We start from the raw sequence: 26,434 nt of genomic DNA on the forward strand, positions 1-26,434 counted from the left end.
CATATCTCTATAATAACACCGTTTGGAATAAAACTATATTTTAAGAAAAACATTGTTTATCATGTTTGCTTGATAACAATGGTGAAAATTTGATTCAAGTAATATTAACAAAAAATGTAAAACATTGAAATGCGGGGCACTACAAACAGATGTATCTCTAAAACATCATCCATCTGTATTTCCACAAGAGTTTGTTGATTTTTTTTTGCTTTTGACATGTCTTCCTATAGTTATACTAGTTCGTAGAAAGAAATCTATACAATAAACTGCACTAACTATCGGGTAGGTTTTCTTGAATTGATACAGCTGCATTTTATATAAACCTTGAGTATACAGTTTAAATATTCCAGTTGCAGAGTTGGTGTCATAATGCGTTTACCAATAGTAATTTGCTTTTCACGTATTGTGGAAACAAGAATTTTCTTATTTACTCTTGTTAAATATTTAAAAAAATGCTGTATATATTGTAAGTTAATCCTAAATTGAAATAGGATTCAATGAAAACAAAATAACTAGATGGCAAATATTTTACCAGGATATACATACATTTTTATTACATAACATTTATGCTTTTTTTCTAACTTAGAACACAGTCATGCCACTAAAAGGTTGACCTGAGCAGTGCCGGTTGGAAGAAAATACAAAAACTAGCTAAGTAAGTATTTAAACGTTACATTGACTGTTTGGAATGTGCTTTGTCATATTTTATTTACATTTAGACAAAATACTAGTCCTACGGATTGATCGTCTTTCTGCTGTGTAGATGATATATATTGGGTTTAAAACACCTGGCCCGAAACACACAGAATCACGCCATAAAGAAAAAGTAAGTTTTAAAGCATACGGTCTGTTACATGTTAAATGGAACAATAACAGTTTTTACTAAGAGCCCAATTTGATTAACATTTGGGTTGTTTTAAAATAACCATTTTTTCCTTATCAATGACTTTAAAACAAACTGCAATTCATTTTTCATTGAAGTAAGTTTGTTATTTTTATCCTTGCAATTTTATGCAACAATATTTTACAGGTGCGTTTGTGAATTCAGTTAAGCCATGGTTAATGTTACCAGTCGAAATTAACATAGGCTTTTTACAACCTTTAATTAGATTTGAGAGATAAAATTTAACAAATATATCAATGGCAGGCCCACGAGTCTTTTCATTTGTCCAACAATTAATCTCACCGGCAGTTAAATAAAGAACAAGACCGATGGACTGATCATTTGTTCCACAGACAGAACACATACAATACATTCCAAAACCTGGTATGCCGAATTGACCTTAGATCAAATTTAATTAGTAAAACAACTTATAATAAAATAAGATAACGTTGATCTGTGTTGTGATTGCACTGAAACCAAAGAGGTAATAGCATGTTTAACGTACTTAATCATTTAGTAAATGGCGTTAACTGAAGGTGATATTGTTAATTGCCCGATGTTCGTATTTAAAACTATCAAGAAATCACGCCTTTGATTAAGAAATCCAGTATGATTTTACATTTGAATGATCAACTATTTCCTTTAGGTCATTTAAGGTATTAGCCGCGTAATACACACTTTTTTAAAAGCTTTAACCGACAACATAGTTATAATTACGGTACACTATGGGACTTTTATCCAAATTTTGAAGATTTTTTACCGTGAATTAAAAAAGTTATTTATGTTTCATTACACCCACCCCCAAACTCCAAGGGCTACAAAGAGCGACAAGTAAATATTTTGTCTATATTTGAATTTTTTTCGCATTATCAGAGATTATGAAATAAACACAACAGTTTCTGGTAAAATAAACTTCAGTTAACAGAAAACTAAAGTTCAAACGAACATATTATTGATAAACATGGAAAAAAATCATTTTGATTGATCTTATGATTCTTCGGAAAAGAGCAGTTTTTCGATGTTTGAAAATATATAGCAGTTTTATAATATTCATAAAAAATAGTTAACTATAAGGCAAGCTTCTGAAATCATTTTAGATATTATCTATGATGTCTATTACACAATTTAAAAGACAATGTATGATAGTTTACCGTCCAGTTTTGAAGAAAATATACATAATGTCATGTTACCATACATTTTTATAGCTAATAAAATGCTTAAAAATCATCCTTTTTCTTGTAAAAATTTATAAAGCTTAATTGGACTTATTCATAAAATGTACTCTTTCAAATAAATGAATTTTACTTATGATACTAACTCAGAATACAGAGTTTAAAACAAATGAGTGTACTTTTAAACTAAGATATGTGAAGAAACAAGAACACTAAGTGGGCTCGCCCCTCCAAAAATATCAGAGTGAAAGTTCTCAACTAATGTTGTTTTCTTTATGTATATCTGTTTTATTTTGTCATTGGTATTCTAACAATTAGTTTTTTTCACAATAATTCTACACTCTTCAACATTTGAAGTTTGGTCTGTTCCCATGCTTTGTACTTGTAGTGTGTGCACAGATGATAACTACTCAATGCTGAGTCAATGCTGATTTGGTTTTCATGCACCTTCAGGTACTTTACCCATCAAGAATGTTTAGTGCTGTAAAGGAAAAAAGTTGTACTTTAAAGCCTTTCTAACTAATTAGTATACTAGTAGATAATTATACTGCCATACATATACAAAATAAAATATAAATTGAAAAAACAACAACAAGCTGATACATACATGTATATATATAAGAATTTTTTTTAATTTATCAATAAAATTCATCATCATCATCATCATCATCATCATCATCATCATCATCATCATCATCATCATCACCACCACCACCACCACCACCACCACTTGACCACCATCACCACCACCACCACCACCACCACCACCACCACCACCACTTGTTTATTTAATACAGTAGGTTATAAAAACAAAAACCAAGTCAAATATGTTTTATATGAAATGCTCACATCATCTCGATCAGATGCGACTGCCTTGTGGATGGACATGGCTGTCAAATCCGCTCTCAAGGATCCAACATAGTATTTAATGCTGGCTGGAATTCTTCATAACCCAGTGTTGTTGACTAAGTAATATTCAGTCATTTTCCTGCCTGGAAGAAATTAGACTTCTTCTTATCAACCAGCAGAAACTACCACCGTAAAATACAAATGCACATGTATTATACATTCTGCACTAATATCTGTTTTAGCCAAGAGTAAGGGATGGTAGTTGTTGTGCATATGGTTGATAATGATTCACAACAGTATGGGGTTTTAACGAGACCTACACCAAGCCAATGAATGTCAATAGTGTCCTAGCAGATGCGGCTTCAAGCCCTAAACCACATACAACTTTTTTCACAGGTTAATTTTGAAAATATGCATTTTGTAAACAAATAACGGGTATGTACATGTATTGTGGTATGTTAGAAATAGGTCACGTACCAAAACACATCATTTTTAAACAAAATTTTATGTCTAATATTTTTCTAAGATAAAACAATCAATTTAAAGATTACATACTCATATCATATCTTAAACATAAGTTATGTACATAAGTACATATAAAAATATGTAACATGTACAGAAGTACATGTAAAATATGAACATGCTGTCTAAACATTTAGCTAATAAAAATGATTTAAGAATTCCAAAGATAAATTAAAAAAAAAACATTTTTGAACACATCAACGTACAAAACTGCTCAAGGATACTTACATTCAGGGTCCTTTGATACGAATATCCCAGTTCCATGCCGATTGTTGACAGTTCGTTTTTTCGAGAGAAAATCTTCTCTTACGCGTATATTTCACTTATAATCCATGTTTTACTGTAATGACTCAAATTGTTAGATGTATCATAATCAACTGTCAGCGTGTACTTTTAGTGTTTATTTATTTTAAACGTATATTCATGAGAAAAACATCACAATGTTTCCAAATCCTACGATGTAGAAATTCCATTATTGACCTATGAATAGCCGGGAAATACCTTCTGTTTCTAAAAATAGCAACATCCGGTACAGGCCGAATACGCCCGATGTTCGTCGCGATCTGTTACGGCGAGTGGCGATATATGTCGATGTTACCCGATGTTTCCCGAGTTGCATTACATGGCTAATACCTTAACGAAGCGCATTGAGATTTGGTAGCAGATGAATTCAACAGAAAAAAATATGTATTAAAAAGCACACATTCTTTGATAACGCGTTCGGGACCAAAATGTTGGACTTCCCACAGGGCATTTAGACACCATAAACAAGCGAAACAGCTCTTGTTTGAGTTTATTTCTCAATCTTAAACCATCCGTTCATTCTTATCATTCAAATACAAAGCGCACGCAAACCAGAAGCATATCAGATATATGAAGACTAAGAATTATTTATAAAGACCCTGACTATGATAAACACTAGTACGTTAATTCCATATAATCTAAGCAGGTATTGTATTGTATTTCAAGCAGAAAACGAACGCAACGTTATTCTTCAAGACTTACCTCAATATAATATGTGGTATAAGTTTGGTGTACTGTAAGTAGTATTAGTGTGGAGTTTATTGTGTGGTATGGTTCTACTGTGTAGTATGGTGGTCTGAATGTGGCAAGAGTGTGGTGTTTAGTGTGTGGCAAGAGTGTGGTGTTTAGTGTGTGGCACGAGTGTGGTGTTGAGTGAGTGACATGAGTGTTGTGTTTATTGAGTGACACGAGTGTGGTGTATAGTGTGTGTCAAATTGATAACAGTTTGCACTGGGCATTGTTCTGTAAAAATCTACACTTCCAGCCACAATGTAAATTTAATGACCAGTCACAACTTGATGGTGGTACTACAGAATGGACTCGTTAAAACCTCAACATTTAACTTTTTATTATTAGTGTTCAGCAACAACTTATATTTTAATAACTGTAAACAATATTGACAAAAACAACTGTTAACAGTTAAGTATGTAAGAAAGATGAAGTTAATTCAACATTTTTGTAAACAAATACTCTGCAATTAATTATGATGACAAAATAATCATTTATACTATTTCAAAAATAGGTCAACATTTGCATACTTTTCAGTCAACATAAGACGCGTTGTTTGCTTAACATAATACTTGCTCTCAAGATATATTAATGTTTCACTTATTGTAATTACATAAGACATGCTACACATTCAGAAAATAATGCTTAAAACTAAAATAGAATACATGTCTGAATCTGGAGCCATGTTTTATGAAAAATAGAATAAATTTAATGGGATAATTTCGTTCTCAAACTATATACAACAGTTTAAACACGTGTGTTACTAAACATATATTGAGATAAAACGGATTATTTCTGGTGTCGATCAATCTTGTGAATAAATTTGCAACAAGTATACCAAACATTTGTTTTATTGGCGCATGAATACGTGCAATAAGAAAGCATAGATATGTAACTGCAACTCTCGCCTGTGACACAATATCATGATGCTATATTGATTGCTGAAGACGCATCCTTTATTACATGTATAAAACGTATTACTGTTTATTTGCTTGTTTAAAAGCTTGGAATATAATACTTTTGGGAGAAAATTTATACGGCAGTGCTGTCTTTGTTTTTTACAACTGAAATGCTTGAGGCATAGAAGTGACTTGTGTGAAAACGACTTATAGCTCCTTCGTACGATTGCTAACATAACTTTTCAAAATCGGTTACGCAAACATCGGTTACTCTTCAGACACTTGTTCGCTCTCATCGAATGGATTAAACGTTATGATGAAAGTGTTCATTCGTTGTAACAAAACATTTTTTTTTTAAATTTTGAATACATTATGACAGTGTTATCTTACTATATGTCAATGTGCCATCCGTAGACACTTTGTTCAATATGTGGTCGATTGCTTTCTATTGTATGGTATTATGAGCAGAACCATGTCGTTGTAATTTAACAGTTACTAACGCAATTATTGCAGTTTGTCAATATCATTTGGCAATGCATTATAAATGCATACAAAAGAATGACGTCATTGGTCAAATAAATGTTTGATTGAAAAATGGTCAATTGTCTTAAGGTGATTGTTTATTCGTTAAAATAACAAATAAATGCATTTTTTATATTTTCTTATAAGATTCATCGAATGCAATCCAAGTTAATTCAACTTTCCAATCCGTAAAATGTAAGTAAATTGATTAATACCATACATTGTTTGCTTTTTATGCTAGGTAGAGGTTTATTATGCAATGAAAATAACAATAGCTGGAAATCCTAAGTCGAAAAAGGTCAATAATTTACATTACATGCAGGACTATTATATGATTTGATCAATTAAGGACTTTGAATGATTGACAGTTATTGTATAGAGTTAAAATGCAATAGGTCAAGCAATTGCTGAGATATTGACTAATTGAAGTTTACATGCAAAACAATAATTTCTAAGTTGAAACATAAGGGGTTATTATTTTTATAATGTATACATACTAAAATTATCTAATTATATCACTTAGAAAGGTGGGGTAGTTGGAAACCAGTGTAGGAAGTTTCTATGCAATACATCAAGTAGGTGCTGAGACATTGAATTATGCACGCCTTCATGATTTCAATTGTATTCATTATACAACGATTTTAAAAATTCGTAATAAGATTATAAGACAATGGTGTACCAAGTACATCTTCAATTGTATCTGTTGCTAGCTTATCAACATAACTACAGAATTTATTTGATAATTTCTTAATTAAGCATTCAAAAATTTATTTGTCTGAAATAAGTACTTTACACTCATCAAACAAGGATGCTACTCATACATAAACCTTTATTTACTATTATCAACGTGTCCTCGATATAAATCGCATATAGTTTAATACTTCAGTCCTGTGTCCGTATTTGTATTGTCCACCGTTGGCAATATGTTTGTCCCAGTGTACACCGGATGTAGCTCTAATAGAAATTGAAATACGCTATATTTGTGTTCACGAACTTGACATCTGCATACCGTATGTCTTAACCGAATCAGAACTGCCAAAAACCATACTATTGTGGCACTCACGTACCCAAATGGTGCTCACAACGCAGTCTTGTCCCGTATCGCCTGAAAACTCTAGCTTTATCATTCTTATTTCGCTCCTTTAAGTTCGCGCTAAAACAAAATGGGCATAATCAAACTGGTATGCAGTTTGTTGCAATAACCAATCATTTCCTTAAACGTCTTAAATTGCAGGTAAATCACAGCGAGTTACATAAGGAGCCAGTTAAGATTTTTTTTTATCCTAAGTTTAACTGAATTTCGATATACTTAACTTCGTTTTATCTTTTCAGTTAAACAATTTGAACGTACTAGGAATAATATTATAATGATGATGCATTGTCTTGCCAGCTTCTCATAGCCTTCTCATAGTTAACATATATGTAATTTAATTTAAAAGTTCGCCAGTACCTTGCTCTGTTTTAAACTGAACTAGCCCAAATATTATGATGTGTGACAAATGGTAATCAAGTGTGACCTTGACATTTTATTTGCAGCCATATGAATTGCACCTGACTCGCAGTCTTTCCGTTGTGAACTTTTGTGCCAACTTATTAAAATCTACAAGGCATGGCCGAGTTAAGGCCAAAACTCTGAAAAACAGACTGATGCATGCACATATAACGACCCACCATTATGACAATCAGCTCATCGTTAGCGGACTTGACAAAAATATATACATCTATGGAAATATCAACGAGATTTAGCAATTAAAAGCCCCGTATTTAATATGACCTCTTTGTAATCATTATTGTCAAACAATAAAGTTCGGAATAAGACCGCTATATTATCATTATTTATTGTATCGCAATACCATTTTAGATACCGCTTTGTATGCATTAATGAAACGCAATACCATTCTCAATGAGACTGCTTTGTTATCATTATATTCACACTGTTCCATTTGAATAAGACCTTTTTGTTATTAATATTGTCAAAGAGTACCACTTTGTGTTATCATCCTTATCACAAACTATCATTTTAAACAAAACTTGCTTGTTGTCAATATTGTCGCATAATATCATTTTGAATGAGACCGCTTTGTTAATAGACGCGGCCTGGAGGGATAAATGGTTGCAATTGTCAATGGGGAAGTGTATACCGATGTATTTCAGTTATGAACAAACATATTTGTTAATGATATCAACTCTTATTCAACTTTACTTAAAATTTGTCGTCAATAACCGTTCTGATGCGTGTAAAACATCCAAAACGTAATATTAAACAGAAAATTAAAAAAAGTTATTCTCTCTGTTTTTCTTTTGACTGGTCGCCGGTCATACGAGTTCGTTATTTTAGAAGTTTACTTTCTGTGAAAACGATTTATATACACGCTGTGGTAGTAAATAAGCATGTGAGAATTTAGGGGCATGTTGTGAATAATAGTTTAATTTATGCATTGGATAACAAATATAAGTGTCTTAACACGACATTAATTAACTATTTTAAATTTAAGTGATATAAAATGGTATATTAAGTACAAAGCTTAATTCACAAGATTTTACAAACAAATATAAGTCGCAATAACGAAATGAACAAAATTTAAATTTAACTGATATAAAATGAAAGTTCAAAGCGATTCACACGATTTAAAACAAATATAAATGAATAATAGTAGGCCGAAAAGGATCAGGCCGAAATGATATCTCGGCCGAATCGACCCGACACCAATAATTTTATCGGTGATAATTCAAGGTACCAGTCTAAATAATTTACGCATGCCGGCGACCACCGAGTAACTACGATCTAGAAAGTTGATTAAACCGTCATAGTTCGGCTATGTCCGTGTTTATTCGGAATGTTAACAATTGTATATATTTTCACATTACTTTATTGAGCCAATTTGGTATCGATATTTTTCATGTGGGTCAAAAACTAGGTGACTAGGTCGAAATGATATCTCGGCCGAATCGACCCGACACCATTAATTTTATCGGTGATAATGCAAGGTACCAGTCTTAATAATTTACGCATGCCGGAGACGTCCGAGTAACTACGATCTAGAAAGTTTATTAAACCGTCATAGTTCGGCTATGTCCGTATTTATTCGGAATGTGAACTATTGTATATATTGTCACATGACTTTATTGAGCCAATTGGGTATCTATATTTTTCATGTGGGTCAAAAATTAGGTGACTAGGTCCAATATGGAACACACTCGAGGCATTATGTTTGGTCTTATATTCATGAAACTTAATCAGAATGTTTCATGAACATCGATAGATATATATTAATATTGAATAAAACTCATTCAGCCGCGTCTTTGATGCCTAACATCAACATTCGTCTATTCCATATTGGTATACAATTAAACAGTGAACTGAGCAATTGATTAAGTGTAGGCAACGCCTACAAACAAAATATATAACAAGAAATTCTTGTTTGATATTCGTTATAAAACTGGGTGGTCAGTGTATATAAACCTAATTCTATGTTTTATTTTTAATAACGATATACATCTCATGATAGTAAACACAACTTTGATATGCACAAAGGCCTGCCTAAGTAATAAGGATAACGGTAAAACAGTAGGCTGAGCCTTATATTCATTAGCAGCTGTGAGTGATCATGGTTACATTTTAAATGAATGAAATACCAAACAATAGTAAAGCATTCACATAATAAGTTTCATAACGTTTTGTGTCAAAGTTATTAAGTAATGGTTAATATGGTCAGTCCTAACTCATACCAATGCTACTTCTTTATCCTTTACTTCAAAGCTCAACAAATCGTTCTCGATTGTAAAAAAAAAATATTCACTCGTCTGTAAATATCGTTTAATCTCTTCATACTCTGTTTTCGGCTTCACAGTACACCTTCGTAGTACAAAACACACAGAATGAGGGCTGTTTGTCTGGCTCTCCACCAGCCCCCTCAAGGAACGCCCTGTCATTGTCACATTAACTAGTTCAACGGTGTGGAGGAGGGCTGGTAGGAGAAGAACGTGATCACCGAGGTCTAAACTGGACACGTTCAAGCCTTGGATCCGTCGTGACATATTCGTTTTAAAACGGCTTCCTAGGCGCAATTCTTCTAACTTAGTCAGCAGAGGAAGGGTCTGACAGAATAGACTTACGTTTGTAGTGGTGTCTATATATAAAGATTTCAAATTCACTGATCGATATTTTAATGACCGCATTATACTGCATTCAACAGTTTTCGAAACATCATATACATGCAATGACTCTAAATTATTTGTATTGACCTCAATATCAGTGGTTTTAGATCCAAATATCGTTAAGCCTTTGAGATTGTTGCACGCGGAAAGGTTATACTGTCCAGCCACGTCATGTATTGAAACACAGGTAAGAGTGTCTGTGGAGCTACTGAATACTTCCTGGAGTTTCGCCTGGCTTATATCGGATGAGACCTTGATACTACATATCTTGGACTTGTTCATTGATAGCAATTCATTCACTATTTTGGTGTCGCTACAATACCTTAGATCAAAGCTGGAGAGTGACAACTTAATATTTAATACTTTACTGGCTTTAGCCTCCTTATAACCCGACACAATGGTTTTCTGGATGAAACAGGCCAAGTAAAACTTTTCACTATTGGATATGTTATTCGATATCATGACAGACATCTTATTTGCTAACTTAATGTTCAGACCGCACATGAAAATAAAAACCTGTGAAATATCCGACATTTTATTGTTCTTCTCATAAAAAAGTGGAAGTACTCTTTCAAACTCTTTTGGGTGGTTTGACATGTATATTGCAGCAAGGAATTCTTGAACAGTTTTGTGGATGAACGAGTAACTCGATGATTTTCTAATCAAAGACGCTGATTTTGATTCTTGCAAGATTCCCGACTTCAGCACAAACAGGAGAGTATCGTGCTTCAAATTGTCAACTTTCTTAAACACCAAGGACGATGTTTGGTCGCTCGAATATAATGTCGTAAAAGCCAGTTCTGCCATCTCCATTACAATGTTGTAGTACTTTTGTACATATTCTGTTTGCTGAAAACAGCGTAGGAAAGGAATATTTTTCTGCGAAACAATACGCATTGGGAGAGCTTTTCGCCCTAACATCATTTCAATAGTGTATGCATATATGTCACACAGAGAACAGGATTCATGTTTTCCCTCAAACCATAAGCATACCAGCAACATCGATATAATAGGTACCGATAAAATACGTGTGAGTTTCATTCTATCAACAAACTTGACGAAATCTAACAATGTTTTTTTTACTGTAACTGTTTCGTTAAGACTTTTCAATACTCTCCGAATCAGTAAACCAGTATCTGAAGTTCCCTCTATCTCCAGATACGTGTCTATTTTCGTGTCTTTAACGCGTTGTTGTGACATTCTCCAAGGTCGTGAAGTAATCAACACTGTTGCATCTAGGGTAGTATCCAAGTAAGGGATCACTTTTTCTTCTTTTGGACAGCTGCATTTAGTATCATTTGGATGAGTCCATTCATCCAGGCCATCGGCTATGATCACGCACTTGTTATTGGACAGGACACTTTGCATAGTCAGGTATGCAGTGTCCCTCTGATCCTGTGGGTAAATTCTGTTGATAAGCTGATCTCGTATCATGTCTGTGAGGTCACAGAGGTCGCAGCTATCTCTAAGAGTAATGTGAAATAAAACGTCAATGTCTTTATAGAAAGTTTCATCTTTGAATTGGTCTTCCTGCTTTGTATCAGGATTGAAAATATGTTTAAGATCGCTGTTAAATTTCAACCTCATTTTAAACTCAAAAGACATAAATGAGTTTTGAGGTAAAGGATCTTTGTCAGGTTCGTTAAAAGTATTCGTTAATGAGAACTGATTGGCCCATTTCAATGCACACATTGCGGCACAGGTGGACTTTCCAATCCCGGCCTCGCCAACCATGAACATGTTTTTCCTAAAACCACCCCTTTTACAGAACAATTGCCTGTAAGCCGTCACGGGTGTTCCTTTCTCTTTTTCAACCGCACCTACTTTACGCGGGTCTTTCTCCACGATCTTTGGAGGGACATAAAACTTGTCCAGTCTCTCGTTCTTGTCCGACAACAGGGGAGATATTGGCGCGCTGTTGAGTAGTTTCTGGTAGTACTTGGCAAGCCGTTGTCGAAGATCTGAGAGGAGTACATACGTGTTAAGATTTAACGTTAGATTGTATATATTTACTATCATATCACAATTTTCCGACTACAGTGAAACCCAAAATTAAGTGAACTTTTGTTTTCCGTTATCAAATGCTCTGCCGCAGCGAATAATAACGTCTGTTTTTCATAACCTATCGAAATGCAAACCGGTTGTTCAACTTTTACTTTACCAAGTGTTCTAATATATGAGTGTATATTCTTTGTTTGAAATATATCAATTGTAATTTTAATATGCTAAAGTTTTGCACATTATGTAGTATAATATATAGAATAATATTACCAGCCGCCTTTTTATTATATCCTAGGCATCATAATAAGAATAGTCCAAAAAAAAAAGCATTTATTTACAGTACCATTACCCTCAATATAGCGATAAGTGTGCGACTGAGTAAATGTAAGGCCAAAAAGGACACAAACTGTGCAATAAAAATCAACGACGTTGATGACGTCAGGGTGTGGTTCGGTTTTATCCTTGCAAATGATTTTTGACACCTTTACGTAATTAGGACATTATAACTCTGTGCGATTCATTCAAGTGTTATTCGCTATTGTGTTCTAGATAATGACCTATTCTTGTTTATTATTTTCACACTCTATGTAAACTACTGCAAAGAGTTATGGGAACCAATCAACGGTTATATTTACAGAAATAAAACTATTGATGTTAAAATGGGCTTTATAAAAACATATTTGTATTGTATTAGTTTATTTTTGTCTGTCTTTAAATTTAACCATAGACGCATTGGTGCCTTTCTTTCCAGCAAAATTATCCCGACATGCTGCACAATGTAAGATCATTTTTCGAATACGGCTTTAAAAACACACTAATTATGTATTCGGATTTATTTGATTGTAGCTAAGACTGAGACAGTGGATGGATACGAACTTACCCTCCATGTTGTGTTTCCTTTTGTTGTTACCTCTGTCATTCAAACTGTGTTTCACCTCACGTTTGACTTCTATAATGCAATAATGATTAAATAAGGCAATGCAAAAGAGGCCAGTTGATACGTTAATTTGTACGTACTATTGGAATGTATAACACTCATAAACTATGTTGCAGCAGTCAATGCCCCCTATCAAAAGTAGTTTCGTGATTCCTCCACATATAAATAAGACCTGAGTGTATGTCCTATGAAAGCATTGCATGTTTCGTCAGAGATTTTCGTACCATGGTTGTAACAATTGAACAATTTTGTATTATCTAAATGGTTTTGAAGTTTATATTCTCAGTAATGACTTTTAATTTGATGCAATTTAGATTCAATTGAAAACGATAATAAAAAGCTTAATAATTGGTTGTTTCGGTGTCGTAATTGCCAATACATACAAGAAAAAGAAAACATAAGAAAAATACTGATTTAATCAAAACTGTTAAAACTTTGTACTGAGTCCATTATTCGATTGGTTTTGCAATTTGCTATTTTACAATAATTGTGGATTACAAACACTATAACCTTTTTATCAAATACTGTAGGCCGAGTCTTTAACATTGGATAAACTGTGACGATAATTATTGAATTCCAAATGCAACAAAACAATCTCCACGGCGTAACACACCTAGTTCTTGCCTTACGCACTTAGAAACAAATATATAAATATTTAATAGCTTACGATCAATGGCAGCTTGTTGAAGACGAATTATAATTATTCTTGAAACATTGACGTAAGTGATAAGTAAGTACTGCGGAGATTGATATTACCATCGACTATAAATCCTTTAAGTTCCTTTCGTATTCTATCATACATCAGGCCCTCGATCTCTTTGAGATGTTTGTCGACGTCAAAGTTTGTCTGAAGCCATTTTTGTAAGGTCTCGGTCATAATGGCCGGCGTCTTTTCAATTTTGGCTTTGATCTGAAATATTGCAATTATTAGATAAAGCAAAAAAGTTATTAACAGAAGTACACGTGCTCTTATTTACAACATATAAAGGAACAGTTCCCGTTCATCTTCTAGATTCATCCATATATTTAAAGAATTAACGAACTCCAATTTGTGTTTGCAAATCCTAGATTTCGCAAACTCAAGTACGCTGTAATCGAGTACTGGCCTATACTTTAGTTAGAAGGCTTCATTAAGGTGTGATTTTGGTGTTTTTGTTTGCGAAATGTTTTTGGAAGTTTGTCTAATTGACCCACCAACTTCGGGCCCCAGCGGGGTTTTTGCAGAAAAACACGGGGTTTTTCACACTCCCGCGGGATTTTTCTCCCGTTTTTCAAGAGCTGGGGAAACATCCCGCGGGGTTTCAATAATACACGATTCAAATTATTTTAGCTCAAAACAACATCTTATATCAAAAGAAACATTATGCTTCGACACCGGAAGTGAAAAAACGCGAAGCAACAAAAACCGCTTTTCAGTACGGGGTTTTTCTCCTGCGGGATAAAATTCCTACATTTTAGCAGAAAAAAAATCAATTCAAGCTTTATGTTTTTGAGATTTTATACATTACTTTAATGTAAATACTAATTTGAATGACTATTCTAGAGTCATTTCTTTCATTTGAGAAATCTATTAATTTAATGCATATTTTACGGGAGAAAAACCCAGCAAAAATCAGGAATGCTATTTAACGAAAAAAAAAAAACACCGACAAAAGCCATATCAATTTCCAGCGGTTGGATGTTGTTAAGGAAGTGAAGTTATTTTACATATTTATATTGAGTCAATAATATTAAGTTAACATGTGTTTTTAATAAAAAAAAATCAGATTTTAATAATTAGTTGTTTGTAACCGTCGGCATCGTCGATATACAGCCGTTATAGCCATCAGTGATCTTCCAGTTTATTTATTGTCTACATGATCACTTTCATTTAAGACTTTAAAATTTCATTTAAGAACTACCAAGTGATATATAATTTCGTTTAAATAATGGATAACTAACCCCAAAACCCACTCCCCTTCACTGCCACTTAACATTTTAAAGCTGCACTCTCACAGTTTTGCCGTTTTAACAGATTTTTTTATTTTTTGTCTTCGAATTACCCATTATTGGTATCTTGAAACCAGTGGTTAAAGACTGCTGTCAAAACATATGATAGCAGATTTTTAAATTTCAGTCAGAAAACTTATCTTTTATCTCTATAAACCGTTTCTTACGGTTCAAGAAAAATGCATGAAACATAAAATTTTAACTTATAAAGAAAAAATCTGTGACTATTTTTTGTCAGCAGTCTTATATGAATGGTTTGAATGCACTTTCAGGTTCCATGACAAAAATTAAAGAAGTTGTCAAAACGTTCAATGTGTGAGAGTGCAGCTTTAATAATTATCTATAATTATTTTATTGTCTATGAAAAATACCATTAATGACTACAATTTTTTTTTGCTTAACAAAAATCTTCCCCCCATGGACACACACACAAGTGACACAACCCATTTAATACTAATGTAATACTTTTGTAATCTATACCCTGTGTCCACAATGTTTTATACTGAATGTTAAAGGGTTGGTAAAACAGTATGGATTAGGGTGTTCAACAAAAAAGAAGTTGTCAAAATGGTATATATCTGCGAGAGTGCAGCTTTAATGTCATCTAACACCTAGATTTTAGAGTAATTAACAAGTCTTACTTTTTTGATTTTAATTTTAAGTTTAATTAGGTTATTATAAGGGCCCTTTCCATATCTTGATAAAGAACTTTTTTTTGGAAAAGTTTAATTATGTTCTCTCCTACTATTTTCTATTTGTGGACTTTTTGTTAAAAGAGAACTTTATCTTCATTATCTCAACAACAACAGGATCAGAGTGGCATAAATGCAGCCACAGAGACAATTATAAACAAAAGACTTCTAAAATAGACCTGCCACATATGAAAAATTCATATAACTATACATGAAATAGACTTAAATCATACTGGATTTGCAATTGCAATTGTGTTATTTGTTATCGCTGATTTAAAAGGAACACTTTTCTTAGAATAAAGGAGTGGAAATCCTGAACAGAAGTCTCTAACTGTTGAAAAAACTACATCAGCCAACCTCAAATACTCTAAGGCTGACCAACAGTAATCGTTCAGTAGGAACTGAAAACAAGGAGGCACACTAGGGGCGCTACTGTGCTATTCCCCAGTTATTCAAAGTACCCCCTGTGAACGCGTTAGCGGACTTGCGCCCAATTCTTAGCAAAATATTGTGCATGAGTGTAGACATTAGACATATATATTTAAGATATATATAATCCAAATGTGAACTTATTTGACAGCTTCAAGGAATGGAGAGAACTCAGCGGATTATTTTGTTTCGCCAAGGCATGTAGGAAAATGAAACCCATTTCATCATAAATTCTGTTTATTCCAGTCACTTTAACAATAGTAAAATCTTTCAACTAAAAAAAATAGTATTAGTGTCTGCAATTTCATAGTACCATCCACTCATGATATATTATCATTTATCATGGTGTAATTAATTAAGTCATTTTGACATCCTACTGTTAGTTTTAAAATAATATACTAAAGTAATAATTACCGGTACATGTACATTACCATGACAGTCACGCCAATGGGAAGACTTATTTAGGGACTGACAATATAATTCACCAGTCAATTGTAACCACAGCCCCCTCAGGTCCGGGGAATAGCCGGGACTTTGACTTTCAATCCAGCCGACCGCGGGTAAAATCCCCGCCCTGCGGGGACGAACTGATGGTTAAACCCCGGCCAAATGCCCCCGCACCCCAGAGACTCTATATAAGGCCCAATCTTGGCTTAATTTGGCCCTATGACAAAACCACCGCGGTAACCCGGCCCTGCGGGAACACCTGGAAAGTAAAAACACGGCCCTTTTCTCCGGCTATCCCCGGTATACCCCCGGACCTGTATGGGGGGGGGGAGCGTGGATACAATTGACTGGTGCATACATGGGGAGACTTATTCATGGCTATAACATTGGCATACAATTATATAGTAATTAGTTATCCTGACATGTACTTTACACAGAATCGCTACATGGTGACAGTTACTCTGGGACGGACATAACATTTACATACACTATACTAATAGTATTTCTGACATGAACATTGCAAAGACACACACCAGACACCCTTAGGGTGACTTAATTAGGGACAGACATAACACTGATATACAATACAGTAATTAATTATCCTGATGTGTACTTTACATAGAATCCCTAAATGGGGACAGTTAATCAGGGACGGACATTACATTAACACCACTATAGAAATAGTAATTCTGAAATGAACATTGCAAAGACACACACTATGGGGAAAGTTAATCAGGGCCTGTCACACTAAATTGACATACACTATAAAGAAATAGTTATTCTGAAATTTATGAACATTGCAAAGACATACCCCATGGGGACAGTTAATAAGGGACGGACATTACATTGACATACACTATAAAAATAGTTATTTTGATATGAAAATTGTAAAGACACACACCATGGGGACAGGGATTTCAGGGATAGACATTTCATTGACATACATTATAGGAATAGTTATTCTGCCATTATCATTGTAACAACAAATGCCATGGGGACAGTTATTCAGGGACGGACATTACATTGATGTATACACTTTTATAAGTACTAGTTATTTTGACATATTAACATTTTAAGACAAGCGCCATGAGGACTGAGCTATTCAGGGACATATGTTACATTGACTAGACTTAATTGACATACACTATAGTTATAGTTATTCTTAAATGACAATTGCAAAGACACACACCATGAGGAGACTTATCTATGGACAGACATCACACTTGACAAAAACCATATACTAATAATTATCCTGACATTTACTTTATATAGAATTGAACCATTGGGACAGTTATTCAGGGACAAACATACATTGACTAAATGACATTATACTATAGTAATAGTAATTCTGACATGTACATTGTAATGACACACCCAATGGTGACAGTTATTCAGGGACGGACATAACATTGACACACACTCCAGAAATTGGTATTCTCAAATGTACCTACAAAGAATCTCACCATGGGGACAGTTATTCAGGGACAAGCATTACAATTACATACAATATAGTATAAATAGTTATTCTAAAATGTACTTTATAACAAAAAATGACACTATAGTGACATTTATTCAGGGACGGACATTACATTTGAATTTCAATATATAGTAATAATCACAATAGTCATTCTAAAATGTATGGTACACATTACAAAGACACTTGCCATGGGGTCAGTTATTCAAGGACGAACATTACACTGACATATACTATAGTAAAAGTTATAAGGACATTTAGTACAATGAAGAGATACACCCCATGGGAACAGCTATTCACGAACAGACATTACATTCATGTATACAACTTACAAATTAATAATTCTGAGGACAGGTACATTGAAAGTAATCACATCTTTGAAACAGTTATTTAGACCAATATAACAGTGACATATACTATAGCTATAGTTATAATGACATTTACATGGAAAAACACACACCATGGATACATTTTTTCTGAGGGAAGAATTTTACATCTAACAAGCACAACTATGCTACCAGAAAGTCCAAACAGTAACAAAAATATGTCAAAACATGCACATACTGAGTCAGTCATCCAATTAGACTTTTGAAGGTACAAGCCCGACTACTAACACTAATGCTTGGCATTAATTTTTTTATCAAGCCCTGCTAAATAAAATTTGGGCTGGTGTCAATTTTGACCACTGCAGTCAGCTAGATATGCCATTAATATATAATAATCATGCGCCAACCTGCAGATCATATAGGCAAAACTGTTGTCTGTGTCATAAGAAACTTACTAAATCTGAAATCTGGGGGCAGATCATGACAGTTTATATTGCATTAGGATGTTGAATGCGAAATTACAGGCAAAAGACTTTCATGAAAAAAATAAATACTTTTAATAATAATGTTGTTTTTTTCTCACCGTTTTTTTAGGAGGGTGGGGAGGCCATGAATACCGGAGGCCTTACCTAGGGTCCTTGGGGTACAAGTCTAAAATAATAGACATGTTATACGGGTTTCTTCCAATCCCTAATGTCTAAACGGGTTTGTGTAAAAACCGGAGGTGTTTGAAAAATACTGAAATTGTATTAAGTGCAGTATTTTATGGTTGAAATTGATCATAAAGGTTTATATTCATAATTTACCATACATGTAAAAGAAGTTATTTTGCACAAAACAAGCATTTAATGCATTAAAACACATTTACCTTTTCAATAAAATGAAAGTTGACTTGACACAGACAACATCAAACTCATAATTATTCGTTGGATACTTATTTTTTGTGTAAGGAACTAATATAAAATAACATACTCTGGTAATATTACTTGTTTTTATGGTATTTAATGGACGCAATATGCTTTAACCCGGAACAACTACCCACTTTTGGTACAAAACAATTTTTACATTAAGGATTTGCCATATCAAAAATCATAAAAAAATCTGTCAACGTACAATTATTTGGGGTACGGGATCATTTGGCAGGGATTTTATCGGCAGTTTGTCCCCGCAGGACAAGGATTTTACCCGGGCTTGGCTTGACAGAAAGCCAAAGTCCCCGCTTTTCTCTGGACCTGGGAAGGCTGTGATTACCGGAGGCCTTACCTAGGGTCCTTGGGGTACGGGATCATTTGGCAGGGATTTTACCGGCAATTCGTCCCTGCAGGACACGGATTTTACCCGGGCTTGGCTGGACAGAAAGTCAAAGTCCCCTCTATTCTCAGGAACTGGGGAGGCCGTGATTACCCGAGACTGGGTGTGTACCGGGGATAGCTGGGGAAAATGGGCCTTTGCCCGGGCTTAGCTGGACCGAAAGTCAAAGTCCCTGCCATTCCCTGGACCGGGGGGGGGTGGGGGGTTTACAACTGACTGGTGCATAACCAAGAGTTGTCCTACTTCTTAGCCACAGGTGCAAGTCACATAATCAATAATCGCCTTAAATATGGGGTAAGTGTATTAAGCTATTCTTATTAAAATTGTTTGTGTCAAGTAGATCTACCTGTGTTCTTAGCTGATACATATTCAACAAGCCACACAAAAATGCAATAGAATAAAATAATTTAAATATATATGACTTACCATGGAAGTTAGGGATATATCCATTTTGCAAAACTTAGTGTCATTCAGTCATTCTGATTCATCGTTCTGCAAAGCTTGATGACTTTGTTTATCTTCTATGAAAAACAAAATAATTCGTCTGCCACATTCGTAATTTTCCAGCATGATACATGTACCCTGGTATTGATTATTGTAATTGTATGTTTGTGTTAAACCGGTTTAAAGTCAGATTCAAGTACCAATAATTAAACAATTTTAAGTACCAATAATTAAACAATTTTAAGCAATATCATCTTTTTAACGTTACAACTCTTTAACGTCACGTATAGTTTTTCATTCCTGCATTATTTTTAAAGACGGTTAAAAAAGGAAGATTATTATTTTTTTAAAAGGTTACATTACACTATTTCATAAGTTTCGAAATTAGTTAAATTACCTTTAATAATATCATTTACATAACTAACATGGTTGTTATATTAAACATATAAGATACATATGTTGTAACCTTTGTTTTTGCTTTAAATAAAGTGCAATAATCGCGTTTTAAATCATAAATAGTCAAAACAGGTTTTGCTGGGTTTTTCTCCCGTAAAAAAACATTCATAAAATTTCTGTTGTTCTTTAAATAAAAAGCAAGTATTTCAAAATCCTTAAACAAGTGATAATTAACACCATAACAATAATATAATAGCTTAGAAGTGGGTTTTTTACGGATTTTGCATTATCGGTAAAATCTTGGAGTTTTATCCCGCAGGAGAAAAACCCCGTACTGAAAAGCGGGTTTTTTTTGTTTCGCGTTATTTCACTTCCGGTGTCGAAGCATAATGCTCCTTTTGATATAAGATGTTGTTTTGAGCTAAAATAACTTGAATCGTGTATTATTGAAACCCCGCGGGATTTTTCTCCCGTTTTTCAAAAGCTGGGTTAGTGAAAAACCTCGTGTTTTTCTGCAAAAACCCCGCTGGGGCCCGAAGTTGGCGGGTCAATTAGACAAACTTCCAAAAACATTTCGCAAACAAAAAACACCAAAATCATACCTTAATGAAGCCTTCTAAATAAGTATAGACCAGTATTCGATTACACCGTATTTAAAGGGTACTTGAGTTTGCGAAATCTAGGATTTGCAAACACAAATTGGAGGTCGTTAATTGAATTCCTATTTATTACGAGGTAACGCTAGTATATGAAAGTAATGCGATATAATTAAAATAATGATAAGTACAACTTCGTACATTTCTTATGGCATGAGCAGCTTGCTGAGCAAATGTATCATGTATGAGTTCTTGTGGGTCCTGAAGAACAGTAATCATCTTGTCCAGGCAGTCGTCTGCTGTCTGTCCATCCAGCTCATAGTGGGCGTCATGCAGGGTCTTGTTCCTTATGTCTCGCACCTAATAGGTATATAAATATAATAATATTATATAGAAATTACTATATTGTTCATGTTTAACAAACTTGAATGTTATGAGCGTGTTTTGGGAAAAAAATATATATATACATCGATATCAGAAATGATAGTATGGAATACATGTTGTTATATATACACGTATAAAGTGTGTTATTTAATAAAGTATGCTTGCCTCTTCAAATCGCTGAATATTTGTAATGTGTTGTTTGATAAACGAACTGTTTATACAGATGCTTAACAGTCCTGAAGCATCTATCTGACCCGCCCCCATTTTGTCAAAGTAGCCAGCTGAACTAAGATAACACTTGGCCACCTCCCAGTAACCGACGTGTTGATCCTGCCACTTTGTAGAATCTGTATTCATCCAGAATGGATTGTTTCTAGCATGATTACTTTGTATTTCTTTGTACATTGCATCACAGAAATGGGCTGGCCTGAATTTGGATTTTCCTGTCACTTTAGTCTTGCCATTTTGGCATTTACTGTTGATTTGACATTGATCACATGTTTGGTTATTACACTTTGCATTTACACTGCTTATAAAAGTTTGGTACTGTTGCTTTCCTTTTGTATCAGCGTATCCCTGAAGTCCTTTTCTCACGTACAGGAGTCCCCAGACTACTCTCAGCCAGTTCTCGTGTCTTGTCTCGATACTCTCAGCCATATTGTATCCTTCTGAAAAGTAAATTTTACCAAACTACGATACGTTTTTTGCGTTTATATGGTTCCTTATTCATAATTCTTAAAGAGCACGGCTTAGTGGTAAGAGGACGTTTTTTTGTGAAAATGTTTTTTATTTAAATCGAATAGCGGTAACATGTATGGCATTTCTGTGTATTATAACATGTGATTCCATGGTGCTAAACTAGTTTAGTGAACACATTTTCACATAAAATGGCGACTTCGAAAGATAGAATTATATCGTCATAAGCTAAAGAGACTCGAACAATTGGTCTATTTGCAGGTTGCTGTATTTATTTATATGTCATTTTATTCTTTTCTTGTTTTTTTTTAAACGTGTTCATTTTAAAATAAAAATGCATTTAACTGTACATGTTAAGTCTAAAAATTAAATTAATTATCGGAATGATAAAAAAATGTTGCAAGGATCGACCAACATCATCTCTGATAATTTAAGTAATGTGTTAGTAAGCTTATTAAACATTACATAATTGCAATTATTGACAGTAGAAGGTGATTGAACTAACTAATTATTAAGCAGAAACTGAAACACAAATATGGATAGTGATTGAGGTGTTGCGAAAAAATACATTGAAAATAATAAATGTCTTCTTTAGTTATTTAGATTGGATAATATATAGTTAACTGCCTGATGTCGTTTAATATTAATTTAATATTTAATAAATCAATTTTGGGATGAATACATGAGTGTTTTAATGTAATTTAAACTACCATGTCCTTGGTGTATTTTAGCAACGTTTTATCTAGGCGTTTATAATTATGTAAAGAGAAACGAAATCAAAAGGTACACTTATCTTATATTACATTCAACCGCCAGATCTTGTTTGATATTGCTCAATCAATTTTGAGATGAGTACATGTGTTTTTTAAATGTAATTTAAACTACCATGTCCTTGGTATATTATAGTAACGTTTTATTTACACGTTTACTATTTCGCGAAGAGTAACGACATCAAAAAGGTAAAGTTATTTTTTAAAGCATGAGAGGGAAGTGCCAAATGAATATATATAGGTTTAAAGAGAATTTGCACAAGTGACAAGAAATTCAGCCTAAGCTTCTACAGCTAAATACATATCTTTAAAGAGAAGTGGCACAAGTGACTTTGCATCTCAGCTTCGACTTCAACAGCTTCATTCATAGGTATTAAGAAAACTTGCACAAGTGACATTGAAATTCAACCTCAAATTCAACTTCTTCAGCTTCATAAATAGGCTTAACGAGAACTTGCACAAACGACTTAGAAATTCAGCCTCAACTTTTACAGCTTATTATATAGGTTTTAAGAGAACTTGACCAGTGACTTTAAAATTCAGCCATAACTTCTAAAGATATAAATAAAGGTTTAAAGAGAAATCTTAATTGTTCAGTTCAGCCATCCATTTACATCTTTAACGATAGATGTATGGAGGATAATCAAACACAAAAGCTAGATTTAATGTTTGTAATGTAATATGCAGACACTTCAAACCAGCCTGCAATCTAATACTCACTTCAACAGAGGAACATGAACCGTCAAGCTAAAATGGTAGAAACTATAAGAGTGAAATGTTATTTAATATAATTTAAAGGTAAATATGCCGCTTAATATTTGACTTTGAATGAAGGGTGAACATACTTTTTATTCTTGAAGTACATTGTACATTGAAATTTGAGGATATGTAGTCGACAAGGCGTAGGCAAACCCTAATTACAAGTTTATCTTACCATACCTTCTATGAAGGGTCTTTTTTAAACGATATCTGAATATCAAATGAGAAGAACTATCAAGATTCAATGTCGCTTGATAAAGCAGGTAAACCAAATTGACTGTTTCCATTAGTAACACTACAGGTGGAAATAATATAATACTTTCATTAGTGAAGCTAGGTTTTCTTGTGTTTGTCTTTGTTACAACAATATATTTCACCAAAAGTTGTATTAAAATGGGAAAGTAAGTATCCTATAACCATGGTTTTAACGTTGAATGTATTGGAAGTCGACATTAAAATGCCCATAACGATGTGAATGTTGGTGATAGTTAAGGAAGTAAACATTTAAATGAGTCTATGTAGAAAGAATACACGTTTAAACCCAGTATATATTTCGCCAACAAATTTTGGTCAGCAAATCAGCTTTCCACCTTTGGTGTTAAAATTGTACACGAGTGCATCAGCGCAGCGTGACCATAAAATATAAGTTAGTTGGTGACGATAATGTTTTTACCCTGTTGACCGACGTGCAAACCAAACTAAACCATGGATTGCATAATATATAAGTGACTAGAATGATTGATGAACGTAGCTTTGCCAGCGACCTTAAACCGGGGTCTGTTTTAAAGGATCAAAGACGTTGCTTCCAACATCTGAAAATATGTAACTAAGATCATTTCACTTTATGACTTTATTTTTTACTTTCAATTGTTTCTATTAAAAGCCTAGTGTGACTCGGGCTTTAACATGTTGTTATCAAAGGCCTAGTGTGACTTCGGCCTAAGATAGTTGTTTTAAAAGGTGTAATGTGAATTGAGCATACTATTATTGCTAAAAACCTCTTTGTGTGACTCAGCCTTTTCAGATCCAGTTGGGGGTGGTATTTTGCACCTTTTGTTTAATGACAATAGATTTCACTTATAGAACAAACTGTGTCTGTTTTTTTAAAACTTAATTCACACTAACAAACGGACTTCTTATTACAAACAAACCGTAAAAATTTTATCATTGCGAAAAGAAAACCTGCATAACTACTCTTTTGATGCATTTATAAAGACTAATTAACATATAACAATAAAGGCCGACATATTTGTAAACGTCCTGCTACGCGTGAGTTAAAACTTTTGGATTCCAATTCAAAATAATGCGGTATTCTGGAAATCGTACGGAATTCCAGCGGTGTTCGGGATTCCAGGGGTTGGGGTCGGGGGTGATGGGAGTAAGGGTGAGGCGTGGATGAGATTCCTTCGTATACGTTCACCCTCAATTTCGCGTACTGCTTTCAAATCATAATGAATTAAAATATACTAATTTAAATATAAAATATTGCAGATAATCTCGGTTTCTCTTCCATTGCATATGACCATTTATAGATGTTTCAGAATTTTAATAATACGCTATTACGTATATGACGCGATACGGGGACAATCGAGGTACCAATATCTGACAAACCGACCAAACTCGGCCAATATCAACCAAACTCGGCCAATATGAGACTCCTGCTTTTGATTGGCTACAAAACTCGCCTAATATAGGATTTGAGAGATGGACCATTTTCATTGGCTGTCAAACTCGCCTTATATGAGAAACATGCTGGAAATTATTTTAAAAGGTCGCCATTTTTCCGTTTTCCGACTGTTTTGAAAATGTTGCATCGTATAAACCTATTTGGAATTACTAGCCTATTAACTGCTTTAACGACCTTTTTTTGGTTTGATATTACAATACTATTAAACCCGTTGGTGGATTTTACGACTATTTTGTTTTTGTACACCGACAAAATGGACGACGTAGGTGAAATATTTGACGTTTTGGCAAACGAATTACGAACTTAGGACGAAAATACATGTATCCTTGCACTGTATAGTGCTTTATTCATACGTATGTGCAATGTCATTTTAAGGATGCATGTCAAAATCAGCAAAGTCAAGTCTAGAAAAGGAGACACACTGAATGAATAAGGTATAAAAACGGCTTCGATGTGAACTTAAGGTAAGTTATTATAATGTCTTTAACCACAATGTCATACCATTCGTAATACTTTATTAGTAAAATACGTATTAATTAATAATTAGGTGATTTCATATTGGCCGAGTTATTTGACCTCGGTCAGCTGTATTTGTATTTGCCCTTTCGGGCTCAGGCAAATACACCTAACATTGGACAAATAAATGAGGCAATATAAAATCACCTAATTGATAACAATATAGTATTTCCGTTTACGTTGCATACATAAAAACAGCACTATATGTTTTCAACTAAATCATTTCTATAACATTTCATATTAAACACCACACAATTAACGCTAGATTTTGAGTGAAACCTCTCTGATCAGTTCAATAGAAACAGCTTACTTGAAGGCAAAATGCAGTTCCTGCTTTTTCAGTTTAAGAAATTAATACAATAAAACTACTCACTGTTTGTATCAAGGACGCTCTTAACTTAATTTACACATATTAAAACGCACTTAGAGTTTTTTCTATATCCCTCATATTTATTATTATTTTGAGCTCACTATATACAACTAGATAATACAACGTGTCACTCCATCGCGGCTGGGCGAATTTGTTGTCGATATATATGCGCA

At 33.8% G+C, this 26,434-nt stretch overlaps 1 protein-coding gene across 1 annotated transcript; it reads right to left on the reverse strand.

Moving 5' to 3' along the window:
- Positions 1–26,434, reverse strand: LOC128222198 (uncharacterized). The gene is made up of 7 exons (XM_052931108.1): positions 26,265–26,434; positions 21,629–22,131; positions 21,281–21,439; positions 13,732–13,885; positions 12,919–12,987; positions 2,905–11,998; positions 1–2,536 (listed from the first exon to the last, which is right to left on the reverse strand). Exons 2-6 carry the CDS (start codon positions 22,118–22,120, stop codon positions 9,603–9,605), a joined length of 3,270 nt encoding a protein of 1,089 aa, XP_052787068.1. The 5' UTR covers positions 22,121–22,131; positions 26,265–26,434; the 3' UTR covers positions 1–2,536; positions 2,905–9,602.

This window comes from Mya arenaria, chromosome 16, assembly GCF_026914265.1.
Source record: "Mya arenaria isolate MELC-2E11 chromosome 16, ASM2691426v1".
NCBI classification, from domain to species: Eukaryota; Metazoa; Mollusca; class Bivalvia; order Myida; family Myidae; genus Mya; species Mya arenaria.

Excerpts from the sequence above, each read along its gene's own strand:
- LOC128222198 (XM_052931108.1), bottom strand. The coding sequence starts at position 22,120 with ATGGCTGAGAGTATCGAGACAAGACACGAGAACTGGCTGAGAGTAGTC. Across the intron at positions 13,886-21,280 it reads CTGCTCATGCCATAAGAAAT|ATCAAAGCCAAAATTGAAAA; the intron begins GTACGAAGTTGT and ends GCAATATTTCAG. Across the intron at positions 12,988-13,731 it reads TAAAGGATTTATAGTCGATG|AAGTCAAACGTGAGGTGAAA; the intron begins GTAATATCAATC and ends ATTGCATTATAG.